Raw genomic sequence first — 17,810 nt, 5'->3', positions numbered from 1 at the left:
ACATCAGACTCATATTCGCACTTCCAGGCATTTTGGTTCTTTATAATCAGAAGCACTGCAGAGTTACAACATGACTGAAGAGCTATTTATACACCAACACATTAAAATGAACAAAGGAAAATACGTAGTCGATGCTTTTCTGTATTAACATGTCACTTTACACCCCGTTTCTCGTGTGTCAGTTGCACTCGCACACTTGTTAATGCAGAAGAAGAGTGCAAGACAGCTGCCTCTGTTCTTGTTAGTGTCTCAGTTCACTGCGTATGTGTGAGCGCAGCTGTTGTCAGGCCATTTCGAGTTAAAAGAGGAAAGAAGAAAAAAGATGTATGTGGCGAGGAAATCCCCTGCAGTACGCCAAAATCCAAGGCAACAAATAAAGTCTGCAGCAGTCAGTCACACTGCTTTTAATGGCACACCCAACCTGAAATTGCTCTATTTGATGATAACTACAAGAGATTAAGAGATTACTTCAATAGCACTTTTGCTAATATCAACATATATACACTGTTCTTGAATTTCCCTGTTTATAGGTGGGGGAAGTTTTGGCCATGTTCAGCTTGTGCAACATGAATTACATAGATTGTAGTTTACATATTTCAAAGCTGCTGCGTCTTCAGAGAGAGTCGTGGGTTGCTTTAGCCTTTTTATCTACAGTCTCTATGACTGTTGTAGATGCTTCTCTGCATGACGTGATCATGCAAAGAAGCCATGTTCTGTTCTTTGTGTGGGCCTACAGCACTGTACACACAAGTTAAAATATATCCCAGTTGGTCTTTGCATTTTACTGACTTCGTAGTGCTTTAATGTGTCATATCTTTGTGCTCCTCTGTATCATTCAGTTTTCTTGACATGCATCCATATTTGCACCCCATTTGCGAAAAGTTATTTAAATGTATACAGTTTCTTTTTTTGTTTTTCTTTTCCTTTTTCTCGTGTTGTGTTGCTCTGTGAAGGCAGGCCACACGGTTGGACACACACCAGGTTCTGTTCAGGCTGAGCCTACAGTATCAGGCCATTTTACTGGGTTATGGGAATTCCCCAAGTCTCACAGTGAAATTGCTTCCCCCCCTATTCACCAGTTTCCTTAAAAAGTGCCTCTCCGATACAAGCCGAATGTGTGGGTGAGTTGTTGTTTATTTGTTTTAACGTTCGAGATGTAGGTACAGAATATATTAGAGGTGTTATTGTCTGTATTTTCTCTTTTTTGCTTAAATTCAGGGTGGGTTGCAATTCAGTGGTTGTTGCTCTTTGCTTGGAATTTTACATGGCAGGCAAATGTAGCACAGCAACAAGATGCACAGTGCTCAGAAAATGCCACGAGCTCGATGATCGTGCGTACTTTACGGCCTACAGTACAGAATTGCTTCTATGTTTAATCCCGAAGATAATAGTCTCAAGAAGGAAATTATTGTTTAGTTTTAATTAAATATATTTGAAATATAGATAAATATTATAAAACCTGGTGATAAATTAATCTCAAGTGTAGCTTTGAAAGAGATTTCTTCTTTACCTTTGTTACAGATTACACACAGGCCTGAGAGAACTGTGACTTGACAAAGTGCTACACCGGTTTTACTGAAGTCTAACATTTAGATTCTCTATTAAAAATAAGATAAATAAGATGTGGTGCCAGAGTGTATCTTGTTTAGTTTTTTGTTTTTTTTGCATTGTGATAGAGACTCAGTTGCGATAATGTCCCTGATATAATGCCTCAGGAGGGTTGAAGTCACCACCCTGCAAACAAAAGGACATTTTGTATGAAGCAGCACAGAGCTAATGACTATCAGCTGCTAATTTCTGCTGATGGGAAACTGGACTGTCCCAGCAGGGTGAGGTGCATATTCTGTAGAGGATCGACACAGTGGGCCTTCAGTCTGGTTATTACTCTTCCTCACATGTCTCCTGCTCACTCTCTTGTGCAATGAGGAAAATGTTTTTAAAAAAGGTAGTTTAAAGTAGGTGGGAGGCGAAAACAAAGCGTGCAGTTTGTTTCGCAGCAGGACTACATGATGGGTGATGTTTCCTGTATCCTCAGGCCTTTGTTTTTTTGTTTTGTGCCGGCAGGCTGAGAGTCATCACCCTGTTTGTTATTTCAGCACACCACAGCAGCCTGCGGTGGAAACGTTGTGCACCGGTAGATATGGCCAAGGTGTTTGGTGGTAGACACAGGACTAAGGAAAAAACAACTTGTGTGTGTGAGCCACATGAGTTGTGTGTTTGTGTGTGTGTTTTTCCTGTAGTGAACAAATAAGTCTCTGGGGGACAAATTCACACGTTACCAGCATTTTCTGGCCAATGGGATACATGCAGCTGGGTGTGTGTGTGTGTGTCTGTTGTTGGATACGGGCTTGGTTAAAGTATGGGAACATTCACCTAAAAACTGACTGAAAAAGATGATTTTTTTTTATTAATGCAAAGGATTTTTTCTAAAAAGTTTCACTGTTATTAAATGACACACCGAGTCTACACACCCACTCCCTTGTGTTGTCACTCATTCTCTTTCTTTACAGTGAGGTGAAGTTGAAGATACAAATGACTAGTATAGAGAAATCTATTGAAAATGAGTGACTGTGAGACACACAATGTAATGAGGATGACAGTTTTCATGACAGCTATTACTGAACTGGTTACTTTATTACGACAATCATACGTCAGTCTCTCAGTATTGTATTTGTATTACAGGAAGTAACAATGTTGGCTACATAAAGAGAAAAACAAAGATGTGGCTCTGATTACTTTGGGTTTATCGTGAATCATATCATGTGAAATTATTTGCAAACTGGGTGTTTCCTGTGTTATTACAACTTGCTTCCAGATAAGACCTCCAAGGTCAGTGCCCCGAAATTTAATCTAGAAGTGTCTTTGTCTTAATTGTCTTAGCTGACAAGAAGTGATGTGTTTTTGTAGTCAAATTAAACATCGTTTATCATCATAGAGTGGTAGAAACGTGCAGTACTTAGCTGGGACTGCCCTTGTGTGGTTCAGTCTAAATGGAAGCTGAATTATACAGTATCATATTTTATGGTTCCAGTTAACAGAGCAATGGTAGCTGAAACTCCCTGAGGAAGAAATATGATCACGTGCAATGCCTATAAAAAGTGTTCACTCCCTTTGGAAGTTTTCCCCTTTCATTGCTGTACAATTCTGAATCATGATCAATATCATTTCAGCATTTTTGACGCAAATTGACAAAAAAATAGTCTTTCATGTTCAAAATGAGATTTTTTTTACAAATAAATGTCACTTAGTTGAAAATATAAAATGTAAAATTCGTAATCGCATAAGTATTCACCATCCTTTATCGTGATTCACCAAATTCAACACAGGGGCAACCAACTGGGGCACACTCAGCGAAACAGAGGCCATCTGAGTGCAGTAAATAAGCGTCAAGTGATTGTAGTATAAAGGCACCTGGATCTGGAAAGTCCAGTCACTGGTGAATCAGTGTTCCTGGCTATAACAACGTCATTAAGACAAAACAACAGTCTAAGCAACTCCATGAAAAGGTTATTGAAAACCATAAGTCAGGGGATGGTTTCATGAAAATGTCTGAGTCACTGAATATTCTTTGCAGTACAGTTAAATCTATCATTAAGAAATGACAGAAATATAGCACATGCATTAATCTGCCGAAAGCAGGCTATCCTCAAAAACTGTGTGCAAGAAAGTGACTAGTGAAGGAGGCCACCAAGACACCTATGACTCCTCTGAAAGAGGACCTTCAGTGGATGAAATGGTAAGAACACCATCCCCACCGTGAAGTATGGTGGTGGCATTATCATTATGTGGGAATTCTTCTTGGCAGCAGGCCCTGGAAGGCTTGTAAGGATAGAAGGTAAAATGCAAGATATTAGGAAAACCAAAAGGCCAACCGGATGCAGTCTGCAAGGGAAGTGCAACTTGGGGGAAGATTTATGTCACAGCAAGACAATGACCGAAAACATACAGCCAACGCTACCCAGAAACAGACAATGAGGTGAATGTTCTGAAGTAACCGAGGCAGAGCCTGACCTCAATCCAACTGAGAATTTGTGGCTGAACTTGAAAAAAAGGCTGTTCACTCAAAATCCCTGTACAATCTGACAGCGTTTAAGCAGTTTGCAAAGAAGAACGGGGTAAAGATGAATCTACTATATACTGACTTGAAGTGGGGCAAATATACAGTCATTTAATTTTTGTTTTTAATTTTTAATCAGTTGGCATAACTTGATGTGGAAGAAACTTATTTTTAAAATTCTTGTCAAAAATGATAAAGTATAGTGATGGTTCAATATTAAAAAGAAATTAAAGGTGACTTCCAAGGGGGTGAATACTTTTATAGCCACTGTATTATCTGTTTGTTAATTCCCACAAGATGTCACTATTGCTCTAAATGACCCGTTTTTGGTCCATTGGTGGCTTTCAATAAAATTCTGATAATTAAGTCAAAACATAGTTTTTACGTCATGTGGCACGGTGCTTCGCGATAAATCTCGCAACCTCTGACTTGGACATAATATTAAAAAAATAAGTACTTCTTTGCCACAGACTGTGTAATGGATGGCTAACACTTTACACATCATTAGGTGATGATTATGTCCAAGAAACTTTTAATCTGTAGATTTAATATTATAATATTTCTAAAAATATTTAGCTGCTTTCTTCTTTTTTTTTTTTAAATAGCATGACTGCCCCTGAAGTGCAAGTTTATAAAATGCGTCAGACTTTGGCTAACAATTGTTTTTGGGTTAATTGTGTTATATGTGTGGTGTGCGCTCTTGGTATTTTTATGAAATGAACAGCGGGGTGTCTAACTAGTCTGACAGAAAAAATCATGGAGATACGTAGGCATGTCGATAACGTAATTATTTTCTTTGTACACAGGCAGTACTCTCAAATAAACTCAACAAATTACATGTAACTTAATTCTCAGTACATGACTTAAACGTGATACAAACACAAATTTAAAATATTATTTATTATATTATTAAAAATAATATTGTGTTATCTCACAATAACCAAAATCCTAGGTAATGTCTTTATATCACTGCACTAGCAAAAAATATATTAAATTAATGGATAATCCTCTATGGTTACAAACTGAGAGGATTTTCAACTAAGGAAGTAGTTTAAATATGTCAGTTTCATCTTTAGGATGCTCTGATGGAGATGTTTCACAGTGTTGTACATTTAAAATGTTTTAAATGAAAACAAATGATTAATTGATCAAATATATCATATTACTTATTAAACAGTTTTAAAAAAAAAACAAAAAACATTTGTTGGAGCCCTTTATCACATTATGAAATAGGTCTTAACTCAATTGCTTCATATTTCTTGTTAACCTAAAGTGAGGACTTAAAAAGCTCAGTGTAACCAGACCCTTTCAGTTCAGAGGAAATATGTGATGCAATCACAGAAACCCCCACCAGCCCCTTCTGTGAATTTATCAATGAGGAAAAAATCATTCAGTAAAAAGGGCCGGGTTTCTCCCAGAACCATGGGGGGTTGGCTTTTAAGTGGTAAAGAGATGAATAAGTACTTGTTCAGTTAAAAATATTAGGTTTCAATAGAAAATTGAGGCTCATTTACTGTCATTGTTCAAAGGCATATTGTTTTCTAAAGTAGGTCACTTACAGATGTCCATATACATGTTTAAAAGTCAATCATGTGGACGGGAGTTTCAGTTCTGGTAAAATGTCTATAATGAAATGTGGAAATGTAAAGCATTTGGCCCCAGTGTTTACATTACCGTCAGCGGCTCCTATTGGTCCCCCCGCTGACAGAGAGCTGCGCCCTGATTGGCCCTTCGCGCTGTCAATCATCGCTGTTTACATCATGCGAGGTGGAATTTCCCAGGTTACAGCATAGACTCAGTACACCACTTCCGCAATAGATGTCTGGGCAGAGAGACGAGAGGCCACTGCGAGCTGAAAGGTACCTAGCCAAAAGACACCTCTTTGTTTTCTGGCTCGTCGTTTAACTCCGCATTCCGACTGACTTACTGCACCGATAAAAGTAGTGGGTAGATGAGAGGAAGCTAGCGGCGTCCTGTCCCGCACTGTCATCTAGTGTTAGCTAGCCGACAGCTAACGAAGATGTTGCTAGCAATTTGCATGACAACAGCGAAAACTAATATTAGCCTTCTTCAGCCAATCAAGGTAGCTATCATTAGCTACATTGTGCTGTATTTGACTCTCGTCTGTCGGATAGATGTTTGTTAGCGGGATTCACGTCATATTTGGTAGATTTTTCTGCTCTGCTTTTGTCTTTTTCCTCGGATTGTAGTTGTCATATTTAGCTATCACAAACGCTAGCACACTTTTGCCATATGTCTCTCCCTGGCAGGGTAGCTTCATGGGGGGATACTGCTGCTTTTGTCCTCTCAAGAGCCGTCGGATGGTCTTTATTTTCTTCACCGACAGTTTACACTCGTCCAGCTTCAAATCATGACTTAGCAAGAGGTCGACAGCGTTGGTCGAGTGGGTTTACAGTAGGACAGACAGTGGGGTGGCTGAGTGGCTGATTTATTTCTCATTTCCAACATGGAAGTATCAAGAAACAGTACCTGAGACTACCTTCATAGTCTCTGTTGTATTTCTATACTATAAGTTCAACAGGATTAGTAGTTTAGGACAAAGAACAAAGAGCTTCAACTGTTGTCTCTGCTTGCATTACCAGCTGATGTAATGTTTGACGTTTGTCGCTCTTGTACTGTGTCTCATAATTTCAAATGCCCTTTATCAGTAAGTCAGGATTCAAATGCAGCTGTTGGCAAAAATAGGGGTTTCCAGCTGCTTCTCTTACTGCAAGCCGTGGAGAACTACTGTAGACACAAGCAGTCTGAAGTGTGTTTTCTGTAAATGTCAGTTACTTCTTCTTTATGTGTTCATTTATCTTCTGCTGAGTAGTTTATGGTACTTTATATCTTTATTTATTTTTAATAATTAGGTTAAAAATAACTTGGTGTTCATTCCACAGTTCAGAGGACCATGTATAGGAAGTAAGCGACGGCAATGGAAGGGAAAGGTCCGTATCGCATCTATGATCCAGGTGGGAGCGAGGTCAAGGCCAGGGAGGAGGCCGGAGGGGGAAGCAGCTATCGACAGCTACTGGAGGAGAACAGCATATTGAGGGAGCGGATGAAGGGACTTAAGAGCTTAGGTAAGTTCCTAAAGAGAACATGGTTATCGGAAGGCTGTGGACTGAGGGTAATGCCACCTGCTCTTTGGCACCGCACATCTGCTGTGTGTCTTAACGGACGATTTTGTACTTCCAGATTTTTAGATATACAAGGACGCACGTTTCTTTATTGTAGTTAGCAAAATGTACAGTGGAGAACTGCTTGAATTTTTCAGCAGCGCAAAATTATTACTGAGTACGAACATAATTCAGCCACAAAGAAGTCATATGATGTTGTTTACATAACTGTCTTCTTAGTCAAAACATACACATACAACACAAACACGGGAGCAAAACTGTCACGCAGCAGTTTGAGATGGAATGCAGTGAAACCTGATAATCCTCATTGGTTGTCTCTTCAAAAGCATGCATACCAATGATGTGAATGTCCTGATTGCTCCTTTTCTGACTCACCAAAGGAGTGCTATTTGGCACGTAATTTCTCACTGAGCTTCAGTCACTTCTTATTTGATGACTGCTCGTGCTGATAGTAGTAGCCTTAGCAGTGTTTGATGGTGAAGAATAAAAGTGAAGTTAGATTAAGCGAAACTCAACTGAGGTGTTGCTGGACCAGAGACAAGATCTCTCTGAAACTTGCAGGTGATTTGCTAGAAGAATCTCAATCAGAGGCATCGAGGCTTCGGCAGCGAGTGGAGGAACTTGTGAGAGACAACGAAGCCCTGAAGTCGTCCAGCTTTGCTGCCAGTCTGTGTATGGGAGGACCCGCTCAGACTGAGACACAAAGTAGGTCCCACAGACTCGATCGTGATGAGGAATTTGGTTTTATTGAGTTTTACTCTGATTTGTGAATTATAAATCTGGGTGGTAAAGATTTGGCATTGCTTTCTACTTCTAATTTTGCTTTGGCTTATCTCAGGTAAACCCTGTTTGCACCCCCCTGCAGAGCAGAAGGAGGAGCAAACAAGCTGTTTAGGGAAGACCCTTCTGTCTGAGAAGCCCAATGTAAGTCATTTGTGTCTGAGAGCTTTCTGTTCAGGTAGAAATGACTTTGTGATGAATGTAATATAATGAGTAACACCAAATGCAGATGTTATAGGGACTTAAAATGCAATATCTCATAGCCAGAGAATTTTTAATTTATTGGTACTAGTTTCTGATACAGTTATCAACACCACATGTGCTACACGGCTCCCTAACCTTTTGGTCTTTACAGGAGGCCTTATCGGAGTTTGAGGTGGTGAATGTGGAGGGAAAGACTTCCGATGCCTTGACTGTAAGTACCAAATAAATACTCAACTATAACAGAAGCTCAAACTTTTCAAATCCTATTGGTTGTTGTAAATTATAGCAAATTAAAAACTATTATTTAAATCATTAAGGCTAAATTCAACCTTTCCTCTTTATAGCCATTTCCTCAATATTGGGAAGATATCCTTGGTGTGTTGACTCACCAGCAAACTCAATACTGGTAGCTCCAGCCTGAGTCAGTCAGGGGAAAGTCCAGGATTATTACTGACTAGAATTACGCCGCTGATTCATTGACACACTACATCCTAGTGGATGTGCTAATAGGACACTGTGCCAATACATTTAAGGCTCACATGTTGTCAAACCTCATATCATCGGCGAGCCTTTCATCTATTGTTATATTCTACGACCTACTTTGACACAGTTCCCACGCCTAAAGTTAACCTTTTAGTTAATGTGCCACCACAACCAATTTTAGTCTGTGGAGACTAAATTTAAATCCAACTGGGCAAACTGGTTTGACTTTTCACATAACCCTGCTGCTGCCTTTCACAGAAATAATAGCACGATGACTCTTACGCTGTGTTTTGTGCTAGTTTAAATTCGTGTGTAATTGTGGGCTCGCCTACTGAGTCAGTTTGAGGGGAAAGGTTGACTGACTTTGTACCTATGTGGGTATCTCCAGGCCGGGTCAGTGGCAGGAGTAATCCCCCTCCTTCCTCAGGAGAACATCGAGCTCGCGAGCCAGCTGAAGAGGCTAGAGAGCTCTTTCAGCATATTCGCAGAGGAATCCAACCCAAACCAGCTGTTAGCTCACCTTGGCCGCATGGCTGTGGAGTTTCACCATCTTTCCTCTAAGGTCCAAAAGAATGAACAGAGGACCTCCCTCCTACAGGTATGACACAACAGTTGTATGATGAAAGTAAAAAAAAAAACGACAATTCACTGTCACACTGTTTTAGATTTAAGTTTTGTTTTCTCTGAGTTGGCTCTATACTGTTAGCACTTAAGTATTATCATACAAAAGGAGCAAATGTTTGGATGTAGGATGATATAATTTTACATTTGAATATATTAACTTTATACCATTTACACATTTATGTTGAATGTTATCGTGTGAGTTACCAGATAGTTTAGGAGGTACTTGCTGACCTGTAAAAGCCTTTTTGTGGCAGATTTTGTTGATGGTGTGTGTGTGTAGAGAGAGAGAGAGGACAGCTTGTACAAATACACATATAAAGAGTTTTACAACAGTAGTTTGGGCGTCTTATGAATTAAAGTCTCTATGGGCTGGGTGCATGTTAGCGCATGAAATACACAAAAACAAATACTGCTACTGGTACACAACACTGGTAGTGGATGACGAGTTATTCAGGCACAGATTAGCACAGATTTCACTTGATTGCTTTTTTTTGACGTTGTGTGTTAAACTTTTTACATTTAAAAAAAAAAAGAAAAAAGGGAAATTCAAAAGTATTGTGAAGTGAACATGTTAAATATGTCAATGCTAAGACCCAGTTTTTCTTTTGGTTCTGTAGACTCTCTGTGAGCAGCTCAGGCAGGAGAACAATGAGCTTCGAAAGAAAATGGAAGAGGATCATCATATCAGGAATCGAGACTTGGAACAGCTGAGGTAATGTTTCTCCTTTTCTTTTCACTCAGCTGGGCTTTGTGTTGCTTCTGCTGGAACTTTATTGTTAGTGAGGTCAAAAAGAACAAATCGTGTTATTGGTAGCAAATTACTTCACTACAAATAGCACGCTGGTGTTTCATTCTTGTGGTCTTTGTGTTATTTTTGTTTCTGATGACCATCTGAATACAGCATGAATCAACCTCCCATTTCCGTTTTGATGAGAAAACATAACAAACATTACACATTCTGTACTTTGTCATAAACGTGTACAACTGCCATCGCTTTCACTTTTGATGGGGAGGGATTATTCCAGTGCTTTCTGTTGTCCTTGGTGTACACAGCGGGTATTGTAGGTTCTTCCCAAAAGGCGTTTTGAAGCTGTATCAGAACATCAACAAACGCTGGATAAGGGGTCTTGTTCACAAGCGCTATCATTTTCACTCTCTTGTTACTTTAGACAGGAGAATCAGAAACTTAAGGAGCTGGTCACAGGAGGAGCAGCAACAGCAGCATCAGCTGCGTCACCATCTGACACCGAAACTCCAGAGGCCAAAGAGGAGCCAGTTAAGGAGGAAGCTGCTGCTGTCCGACCTAAAATGGAGGCCTCCACGCCGCAGAAGGTAGTGGGAATTCAATTACACTGCAAATGTATTTTCTTATTCTGTACAGGCACTTTATACAGCTTTGTTTCACGTGATTGTTTTCTGGTACGAAATACGTTTTAATTTTAGATTTAATTTTCTCTTTTAGAAATACTTTAAGAGCTTCTCAGTTAATTTGTGACTTAAAACTTCCCCTTTTGTAAGCTCTCACCCTGTGCGTAATGGTGGAATGTTGTGGATTTAGGAATATTTTCTGTTCCCCCAGAGTGGAAAAGCTGCAGAGAAAACCCCAACTAAACCTTGTGATGTAGAAGTGTATGAGAAGAAGATCAAGCTTTTGGAGAAGCAGAGAAAGGATGTGAGTCTTACCTACTTATTTTCTTACTTACTGCTCATCCTCTTTTGCCATAGGGGAAAGTCTCTGTGTATTTTGTTTCCTATATGTTCAGTATTTGTTTCACTTTCTGGTGCTGCTTACAGGTACTGGAGGTGAACAAGCAGTGGGACATTCAGTGGAACTCCATGAAGTCACAGTTTGAGCAGAAGGTACAGTAATGACTTTACGGCTGTTATAAGGGTGTGGGAAGACATCGACGTGTCCTTCACTGGTGCTGTTGAGCTGCTGAATCCAATTTCTTTTCTTTTGTGAAATTTGAATGAGCACTTTTTTAAAAATGTTGCTCATTTTTATGAATTCTGTGATCTATGATGTCTATTCAGTCTACTTCAGGTATTTTTTACTCCTAATTTTTTTTAAAATAAAATGTTCCCCTTTAGCTTGTATTACAATAAAAAGTTTTTTTTTAGATTCAAGCAAACACTACAAGGATGAATCTACATGTACAGTACAAAAAAGGTACTCCAAGTGTTTACCTACAAACTATTCTTTTTAAATATATATTCTTAATTCTGAACTAACTTCAGCTGACTTCCACTTTATTCATTTCAACCTGTGCAGATGTTAAGTTTAATGTGTTTCCTATTGTCTTAAAATATTACTTTAAATGCACAAGTGTCACTCTGTCATGAATGACAGATACAGCTGCTGTCAGTAGTAACACATTTTTAAAAAAGACTGATAAGTTCAGTTTCCAGTTTCTGTATGAACTGTTTTCCCCAACAAGGATAAACTGACTCTTAAAATAGGCAAAACTTACTAAATTATACCGTTAGAAAACGCTACAGAACACTATTAGCATTTTGATTGACAAATATTAAGAACTGTTGCGTTGTGACACCCGCGGTCACATTTTGCAGTACGAAAGTGGAGTAATCTTTTCTTCTTTTTTTTCTTTTTTCTTCCTACGAATGAAGTTGACATGTTTTTCCAAGTAGCTGAAATAACAGACGACAAAGATTGTGTAACCCTCGTAAATATCTTTTAAGAGACGCATGATTTTGACGTTTGTGTGCATCATTTGGCAACGATGCAGCCGTCTGTGTTTTTTTATAAATGTGCTTGTCCAGGCTAAAAGGTGCAATCTTGCAATAGCTTCGCTATCTGAGCATACTTACCACAAGGCTTGTCACACTTCAGCAAGAATTCCCCTCACCTCTCCGGTACCCGCTGACTTCCTGCTGTGGTGCAGTCAGAGGGCAGCAGAGACACACAGATGTACACACTCTCACACTCATACTCACACATCTCTGCTTGTGCACACCCAGATGTATGAACAACCCTATATTCACACTTCGTTCAGACGGAGACACCATGCAGCCTTTGGTTTAAACCACAGAACCCTAGATATATCCATTTGCGTCACGATGTTCGTTCATATTTTACACAAAAACAGAACTGCGTGTTTGCAAATGTGTCCTTGTTGCTGTGGCTTAGTTTGTAATGTGATAACGCACAGCATTTCCAAAGCTGTATTTTAACACATGCACCAGCTGATGCTTATCTTTACCAGAGTTGTTATCACTGAATCGCATTTTTCATTTTTTATTTTTTATTTTTTTTCGGTTTCTGTTTATGAAAATCATACCTTAGAGCTGTGATTAGTGGACTCGATGAATGCTGTCCCCACCTAAACGGTTTAAACTGTCCCTCAGATTACAGACCTCAGACAACGGCTGGCTGAGTCCCAGAAAACCGTGCTTGAGCTGGAAGCTGAGCGAGAGCAGAGGCAGCGCGACTATGACAAGAAGCTGTTGCTGGCCAAGTCCAAGATTGAAAATGTACAGGTGAGAATGCAAGAAAAAAAAAAGCTATTAATCATCAGGACATGGAAACACACACACGGGGGGAGAAAAGCTTCAAGATCCTTTAGGAAAAGTGTTTCAATGTTTCGGGTTTGTATGTTCCAGGGGGAGAAGGAGTGTTTAAACTCTGAAACCACAGAGCTAAAGCAGAAGATCCGCTACCTGCAGGATCAGCTGCTGCCGCTCAGCAAACAGAGAGAGTACCAGGAGAAGGAGATCCAACGCCTCAACAGGGTGAGTGTGGAAGAGATGCAAAAAGAGCTATCAAGCACGCGGACGTTTCTTTTTGTGTAATCTTTGTTTCGTCCTTACTTCAGGCTTTAGAGGAAGCCTTAAACCTGCACTCCCCTTCATCCTCCCAACAACCTCCTGGCCAGGGCAACTTTGCAGATGCAGCCAATAACCTGAAGAAACAGGAACTGCTCACACAAATTGCTGTATTAAAAGAACAGGTCAGATGTGCAACAAATCACAATACTCGAATATGCACAGTGATGCTGCATTACACGTGTGATTCCTCAACTGCTCGTCGTTTTGTGCTTCAGGTGAAAATCTTTGAAGAGGACTTCAGGAAAGAAAGAAGCGACAGGGAGCGAATGAACGAGGAAAAAGAGGACTTGAGGCGGCAGGTTGAAAGACTCCAGGGTCAGATTACTAATCTGACCAATCAGGTGAGCTGTTTGTACGCAATCTTGTCCGTATATGACACGATCAGGAAATCTTTAGCTTTTATATGTTGGGGTGAATTGCTATTATACCAGAATGTCTATATAACTGAAGTGCTCATCTATTTATTGTCTTTGTGTGGTTCAGCTTCATCAGGCGCAGAACGAGTGTCAGAGAGAGCGGACAGAGAGATGCAAGCTGGAGAGACTGCAGATGCAGCACCACAAACAGGTACTGGCCACAGCTCAGGTCTGAGCTCCATCGTATTGCAAATGTATTGAAATGGTGAATAAAACGGTGCCGTCATTTTATTTTGGCCGTGCATTTAATTAGGGAAAACTTCACTGAAAGTTACTCTTGAAGCCTCTAGAATGAATTGGGACGAACCAGTGGTGGCAAACGTTGCAGACTAGCGCCCCCTTGTGACAGAATGCAGTCATAGATGACTGATGACTGAGCGACTAGACTGACTGTAATAAGTCCACACTGGACAAATCAATACTCCAGCACAAGAGCCTCACTCCAGCTAGCTTGTTTTGTCAGTGCACTCGGGATCAGCAGGTGGAACATTTACACTCCTCAGTGGGAGGCAGCCTCAGCAGGGTTGAAGGTCAGCAGCGGCCCATGCCGCGACATGGGCGCTGCGTTCGCTGAGAGTAGCAGCCGTGCACTGATTGGGGATCACATGTGTACTTGTGATCCCTCGTAGGGGCAGCAGCAGGAAAGACGTACCTCAGACCCCACGTCAGGCTCAGTGAACGGCCCGCTGAGCCCTCCCTACTGTGGTCCCTTTGTGCAGGTGGGACCGCAGGGCCTTGAGGGTTGGCCCATACACTTCCCTCCCAGGATGCCCAATGCAGCAGGCGCCACAGCCGCAGCCGCCGCAGCACCACCCCCTGTACGAGACTTCCAGCCTGTTACCCCGGTAAGGGTGCTCTAAGGCCCCTCTGTCTCTGTCTCTGGAGTGACTCTGGTTCACTGAGGAAACAAGGCTCTTCTTCTCTCTTGCCTGTACTCCGCTCACTCGCTGGGAGCCGCACGCTTACATTCAATAACCACATTGCTAGGTTACGGCAAAGACTTACGGGCTGCTAGCTGTGATGATGAAGGATATTTGGAGAGTTTAACTTTGATGGTGCTTTCTCTTTGGTCAGGGTTTTCCTTGGCAGATGTCATTCCCTCAATCCAGAGGGGCCAGAGCAGCAGTAGGAGAGAGTTCGAGACCACCACCAGAGAATGCAGGTATGGCACAGTGAGACGAATACAACTTTAAATTCTTTTAGATCGCACTGTTTATCGCTACAGGGACAATATAGCGCTACTGTGTCTTTATTGTCAGTAAAACTCTATTTAACTCTTTAAAAACAGGCCACAACTGATGCTTTTGGCAGGACTAAATGCTGCTTTTGTTGCATACATTTTTTCAGCCATAGATTAACACCTACTGGTACATATTTATGTCAGTAGGACAGGTTGAAATCAGAGCTGCAACAATTAATTGATTAACTATTACATTCCTCACCAGCTGTTTTCAATTTATCAGTTTGAGCATTTTTATTGGCAAAAAAAGGACTAAATTGTCTGATTCCAGCGACTTAAATTTGAATATTTCCTGGTTTCTTTATTCCTCTATGACCGCCAACTGATTGTGTTTGGGTTGTGAACACAACACATTTATGGATGTCCTCTTGGGCTTTGACAAACACTGCTAAATATATATTTTTGACATTTTCTGACATTTTGTAGATCCAACAACTAATCAAATCATCAAGAAAATAACTCACAGATCAGTTAATATTGAATGTAATCGTAAGCTGCAGTCCTACTTGAAATATATCATGTTCATTTATTGAATGTACGTTGCTCAGTGTTTGTTGTTGCTTTTTATGAACATTGTTGTCAAGAAAATATAGAAAATCATCAGCATTATCCTTTCATGTAAATAATCTCTGATACTTGAATCTTTATATTAAGAAAACTTGACACAGTGGTGAATGTTTAGTTGCATTAAAGCTGCAGCAGACGTAGATCTGGAAAAGGCAAAAAAGATCAATTTAAAAAAAACATCAGAAGTTAAAACTACACTCTCCTCTCTCTGTACTAAGGCCCTCCCACCAGACAAGCACAAATGCACAAAAATAGTTGAACCAAAAGTCAACATTCACTCGTGGCTTTATATGAGGTTTGTCAAAGTCCTCTGTTTGACCCACTGGTGCCACTACAGCTTCGGGAAGTTTGTTTTCATTTCTTCTGTCTCACCTGAATGAGTTGAAAAGACCTGTGATTGGCTAAAATGCTCTAAGTTTCTACTGAGACCACTTGAAATGCAGAAAAATTATAAAATTTTGCCTCAGTGACACCCAGAAAATAAACTCCAAATTCCAAAAGAAAAACGTAGCTGCAAAGGTTGTGACTGTCAAAGGTAATCTTGAACCTTTTTTTTTTCTGCAGATCAGTCAGCAGCAGCAGCAGCAGCAGCCGCCGCGGCAGCAGCAGGATTCGGAAAAAGGGAGCGACAGAACATTGACCCTGGAAAGCACTAAAGCGTCACCGTACCCACCGAACAGAGTCTGGGTAGTAGCATGAAATCAGTTTGTTTTTGAGTTGACAAGGTGTGATTTGATCTATAATTTTCCTACTGAACTGTAGATATCCTATTGTAATGTTGTTTATACTTGCGTTTTATAAGGCTATTTGTGAAACACTTCGCTATTCTGAATATATACATGAAATATTATTTAGATTTTTTTATCGGGAACTTAAGTCATTTGTTAAATAGGTTGGAATAATTAACATTGTTTTGTTTTTTTTTTTTGTTTTTTTTTTTCCAGAAAAATAAACCTATGTGATTGTTTCTCTGCAACAATGTAACAACTTAACACTCGGTTTGTTACTTGTAGGGTTACAGGAAGCCATTCCCCAATATGACTACGTATACTCATTCCAACAATGAATGATTATATAGGTACACTGAATCATAGAATTTACAATGTGAATGTTAATTGATTTATGAGGGTTTCTTCAGTACCATCGATGTTATAGAACCGTCCCATATGTGTAGCTGTTCAAAAGTGGTTGTTGAAATACAAAAATTTTGGGAAATGAATTTTGATGGTATCATACCAAAAACATTGATTGTGATTATGATAATTTATTTATAACCTGCTGTTTTGATAGTTGCATTGACTAAGTGTAAATCATTGTCTTTAGTAATGCTGTTCTTTCTATGTTGTTAGTGTAATCCCAATATATTGTAGCTATTGACATTGTATGTTTGTATCAGACACAATACACAATGCACAGTACATACACAACCTTTTTTTTTTTTTTTTCCCCATGATGATGGACCTAATCTCATTAAACAACACTTCTACTTGATTTGACCACTCATTCCGATACTCATCTTACTGCATCCTGTACTGTTGCTCAGTTTAGCCCCGACACGCATCATCTCGAGGTTTTCGGCAGCAAAAAAATGTCAAAGCAGCAGTGATGACTAACTTCCTCTTCGTACCTGTTAATGTCGCACCAACTTAACTGAGTTTTAATTTTTGCAACTGAACATTTAAACTCTGCTCAGGTGGCAGAAGGAGGAAGATTTTCATCAGTACTTGGAGGCTCTAGACCCCATGTTACAGCAGTACAGCCGCTCCTCAGAGGGGAAAAAAAAAAAAAAAAAAAGCCTCTACCGGGATGTCTGGCTTTGCTTTCTGTCCACTCCAACAACCAGCAATCCATGCCTTGCCGACTGACCTGTGAACTGCTGTAACACAAAGTCAAGAGGCCCGATGACAGACACGGGATCCACACCTCGAGATCATTACCGTTTTTTTTTAAAAAGGTAAATCCAATCTCAAAATCAAGCCTTGCCTGTTTTACCTGAATACCAATTACAATTTCCTTAGTATAGTTTATTTCAAGTAGTCAGATGAAGGGCTTCAAAAATGTGCGCGGAGACGACTTTGGGGGGAAAAAAAAGCTCAATTTTATCAAGTTGTTAAGTAACAGGGAACAAAATTGCGATGGGTGAGAGCTGAAATGAGACATTAGCAGAATTGCACTTTGAGAGGTACGCTGTAATTACTGGCAGTTGTATTTTCCTGGTTTGTAGCCTTTTTTTTCCCTTTTTTGCTGTAGGCAAAAGCACATGTGAGACTTTTTGTATTTGACTGGCTTAATAAATCTATTCTAAATGTCTGTTAGCATCTTCCCCTGCTTATTCATCCTGTGTCCATTTTCATTTTTATTTTATTTTTTATCAAGGGGGCTCAATTTTTTTTGCTACATAATTTTCACCTTTCAGTTACACCCGGAGTTGTTTCCCGTAAGGAAAAAGA

At 40.0% G+C, this 17,810-nt stretch overlaps 1 protein-coding gene across 3 annotated transcripts; it reads left to right on the top strand.

Moving 5' to 3' along the window:
* Positions 1-5,834: 5,834 nt before the first annotated feature.
* On the top strand, positions 5,835-17,670 carry tnip1 (TNFAIP3 interacting protein 1). Of its 3 annotated transcripts, none has more exons than XM_008306420.1 (18): positions 5,835-5,916; positions 6,961-7,143; positions 7,762-7,905; positions 8,039-8,124; positions 8,336-8,395; positions 9,056-9,265; positions 9,909-10,003; positions 10,461-10,623; positions 10,871-10,963; positions 11,086-11,151; positions 12,658-12,789; positions 12,913-13,041; positions 13,125-13,259; positions 13,353-13,478; positions 13,621-13,704; positions 14,273-14,398; positions 14,628-14,715; positions 15,925-17,670. In XM_008306420.1, the coding sequence occupies exons 2-18, from the start codon at positions 6,996-6,998 to the stop codon at positions 16,014-16,016; spliced, it is 1,977 nt and encodes a 658-aa protein (XP_008304642.1). In that variant the 5' UTR covers positions 5,835-5,916; positions 6,961-6,995; the 3' UTR covers positions 16,017-17,670. The 3 variants fall into 3 exon arrangements, with proteins under 3 accessions (XP_008304642.1, XP_008304641.1, XP_008304643.1); XM_008306419.1 differs by having other exon boundaries at positions 14,183-14,398; XM_008306421.1 differs by lacking the exon at positions 14,273-14,398.
* Positions 17,671-17,810: the final 140 nt, after the last annotated feature.

Source organism: Stegastes partitus, unplaced genomic scaffold (genome assembly GCF_000690725.1).
Source record: "Stegastes partitus isolate 25-593 unplaced genomic scaffold, Stegastes_partitus-1.0.2 Scaffold3654, whole genome shotgun sequence".
NCBI classification, from domain to species: Eukaryota; Metazoa; Chordata; class Actinopteri; family Pomacentridae; genus Stegastes; species Stegastes partitus.
Note: the sequence above shows the minus strand (reverse complement) of the source record. Positions and strands in the feature narration are given on the sequence as shown.

Excerpts from the sequence above, each read along its gene's own strand:
- tnip1 (XM_008306419.1), top strand. The coding sequence starts at position 6,996 with ATGGAAGGGAAAGGTCCGTATCGCATCTATGATCCAGGTGGGAGCGAG. Across the intron at positions 10,004-10,460 it reads CGAGACTTGGAACAGCTGAG|ACAGGAGAATCAGAAACTTA; the intron begins GTAATGTTTCTC and ends TTGTTACTTTAG. Across the intron at positions 14,399-14,627 it reads ACTTCCAGCCTGTTACCCCG|GGTTTTCCTTGGCAGATGTC; the intron begins GTAAGGGTGCTC and ends CTCTTTGGTCAG.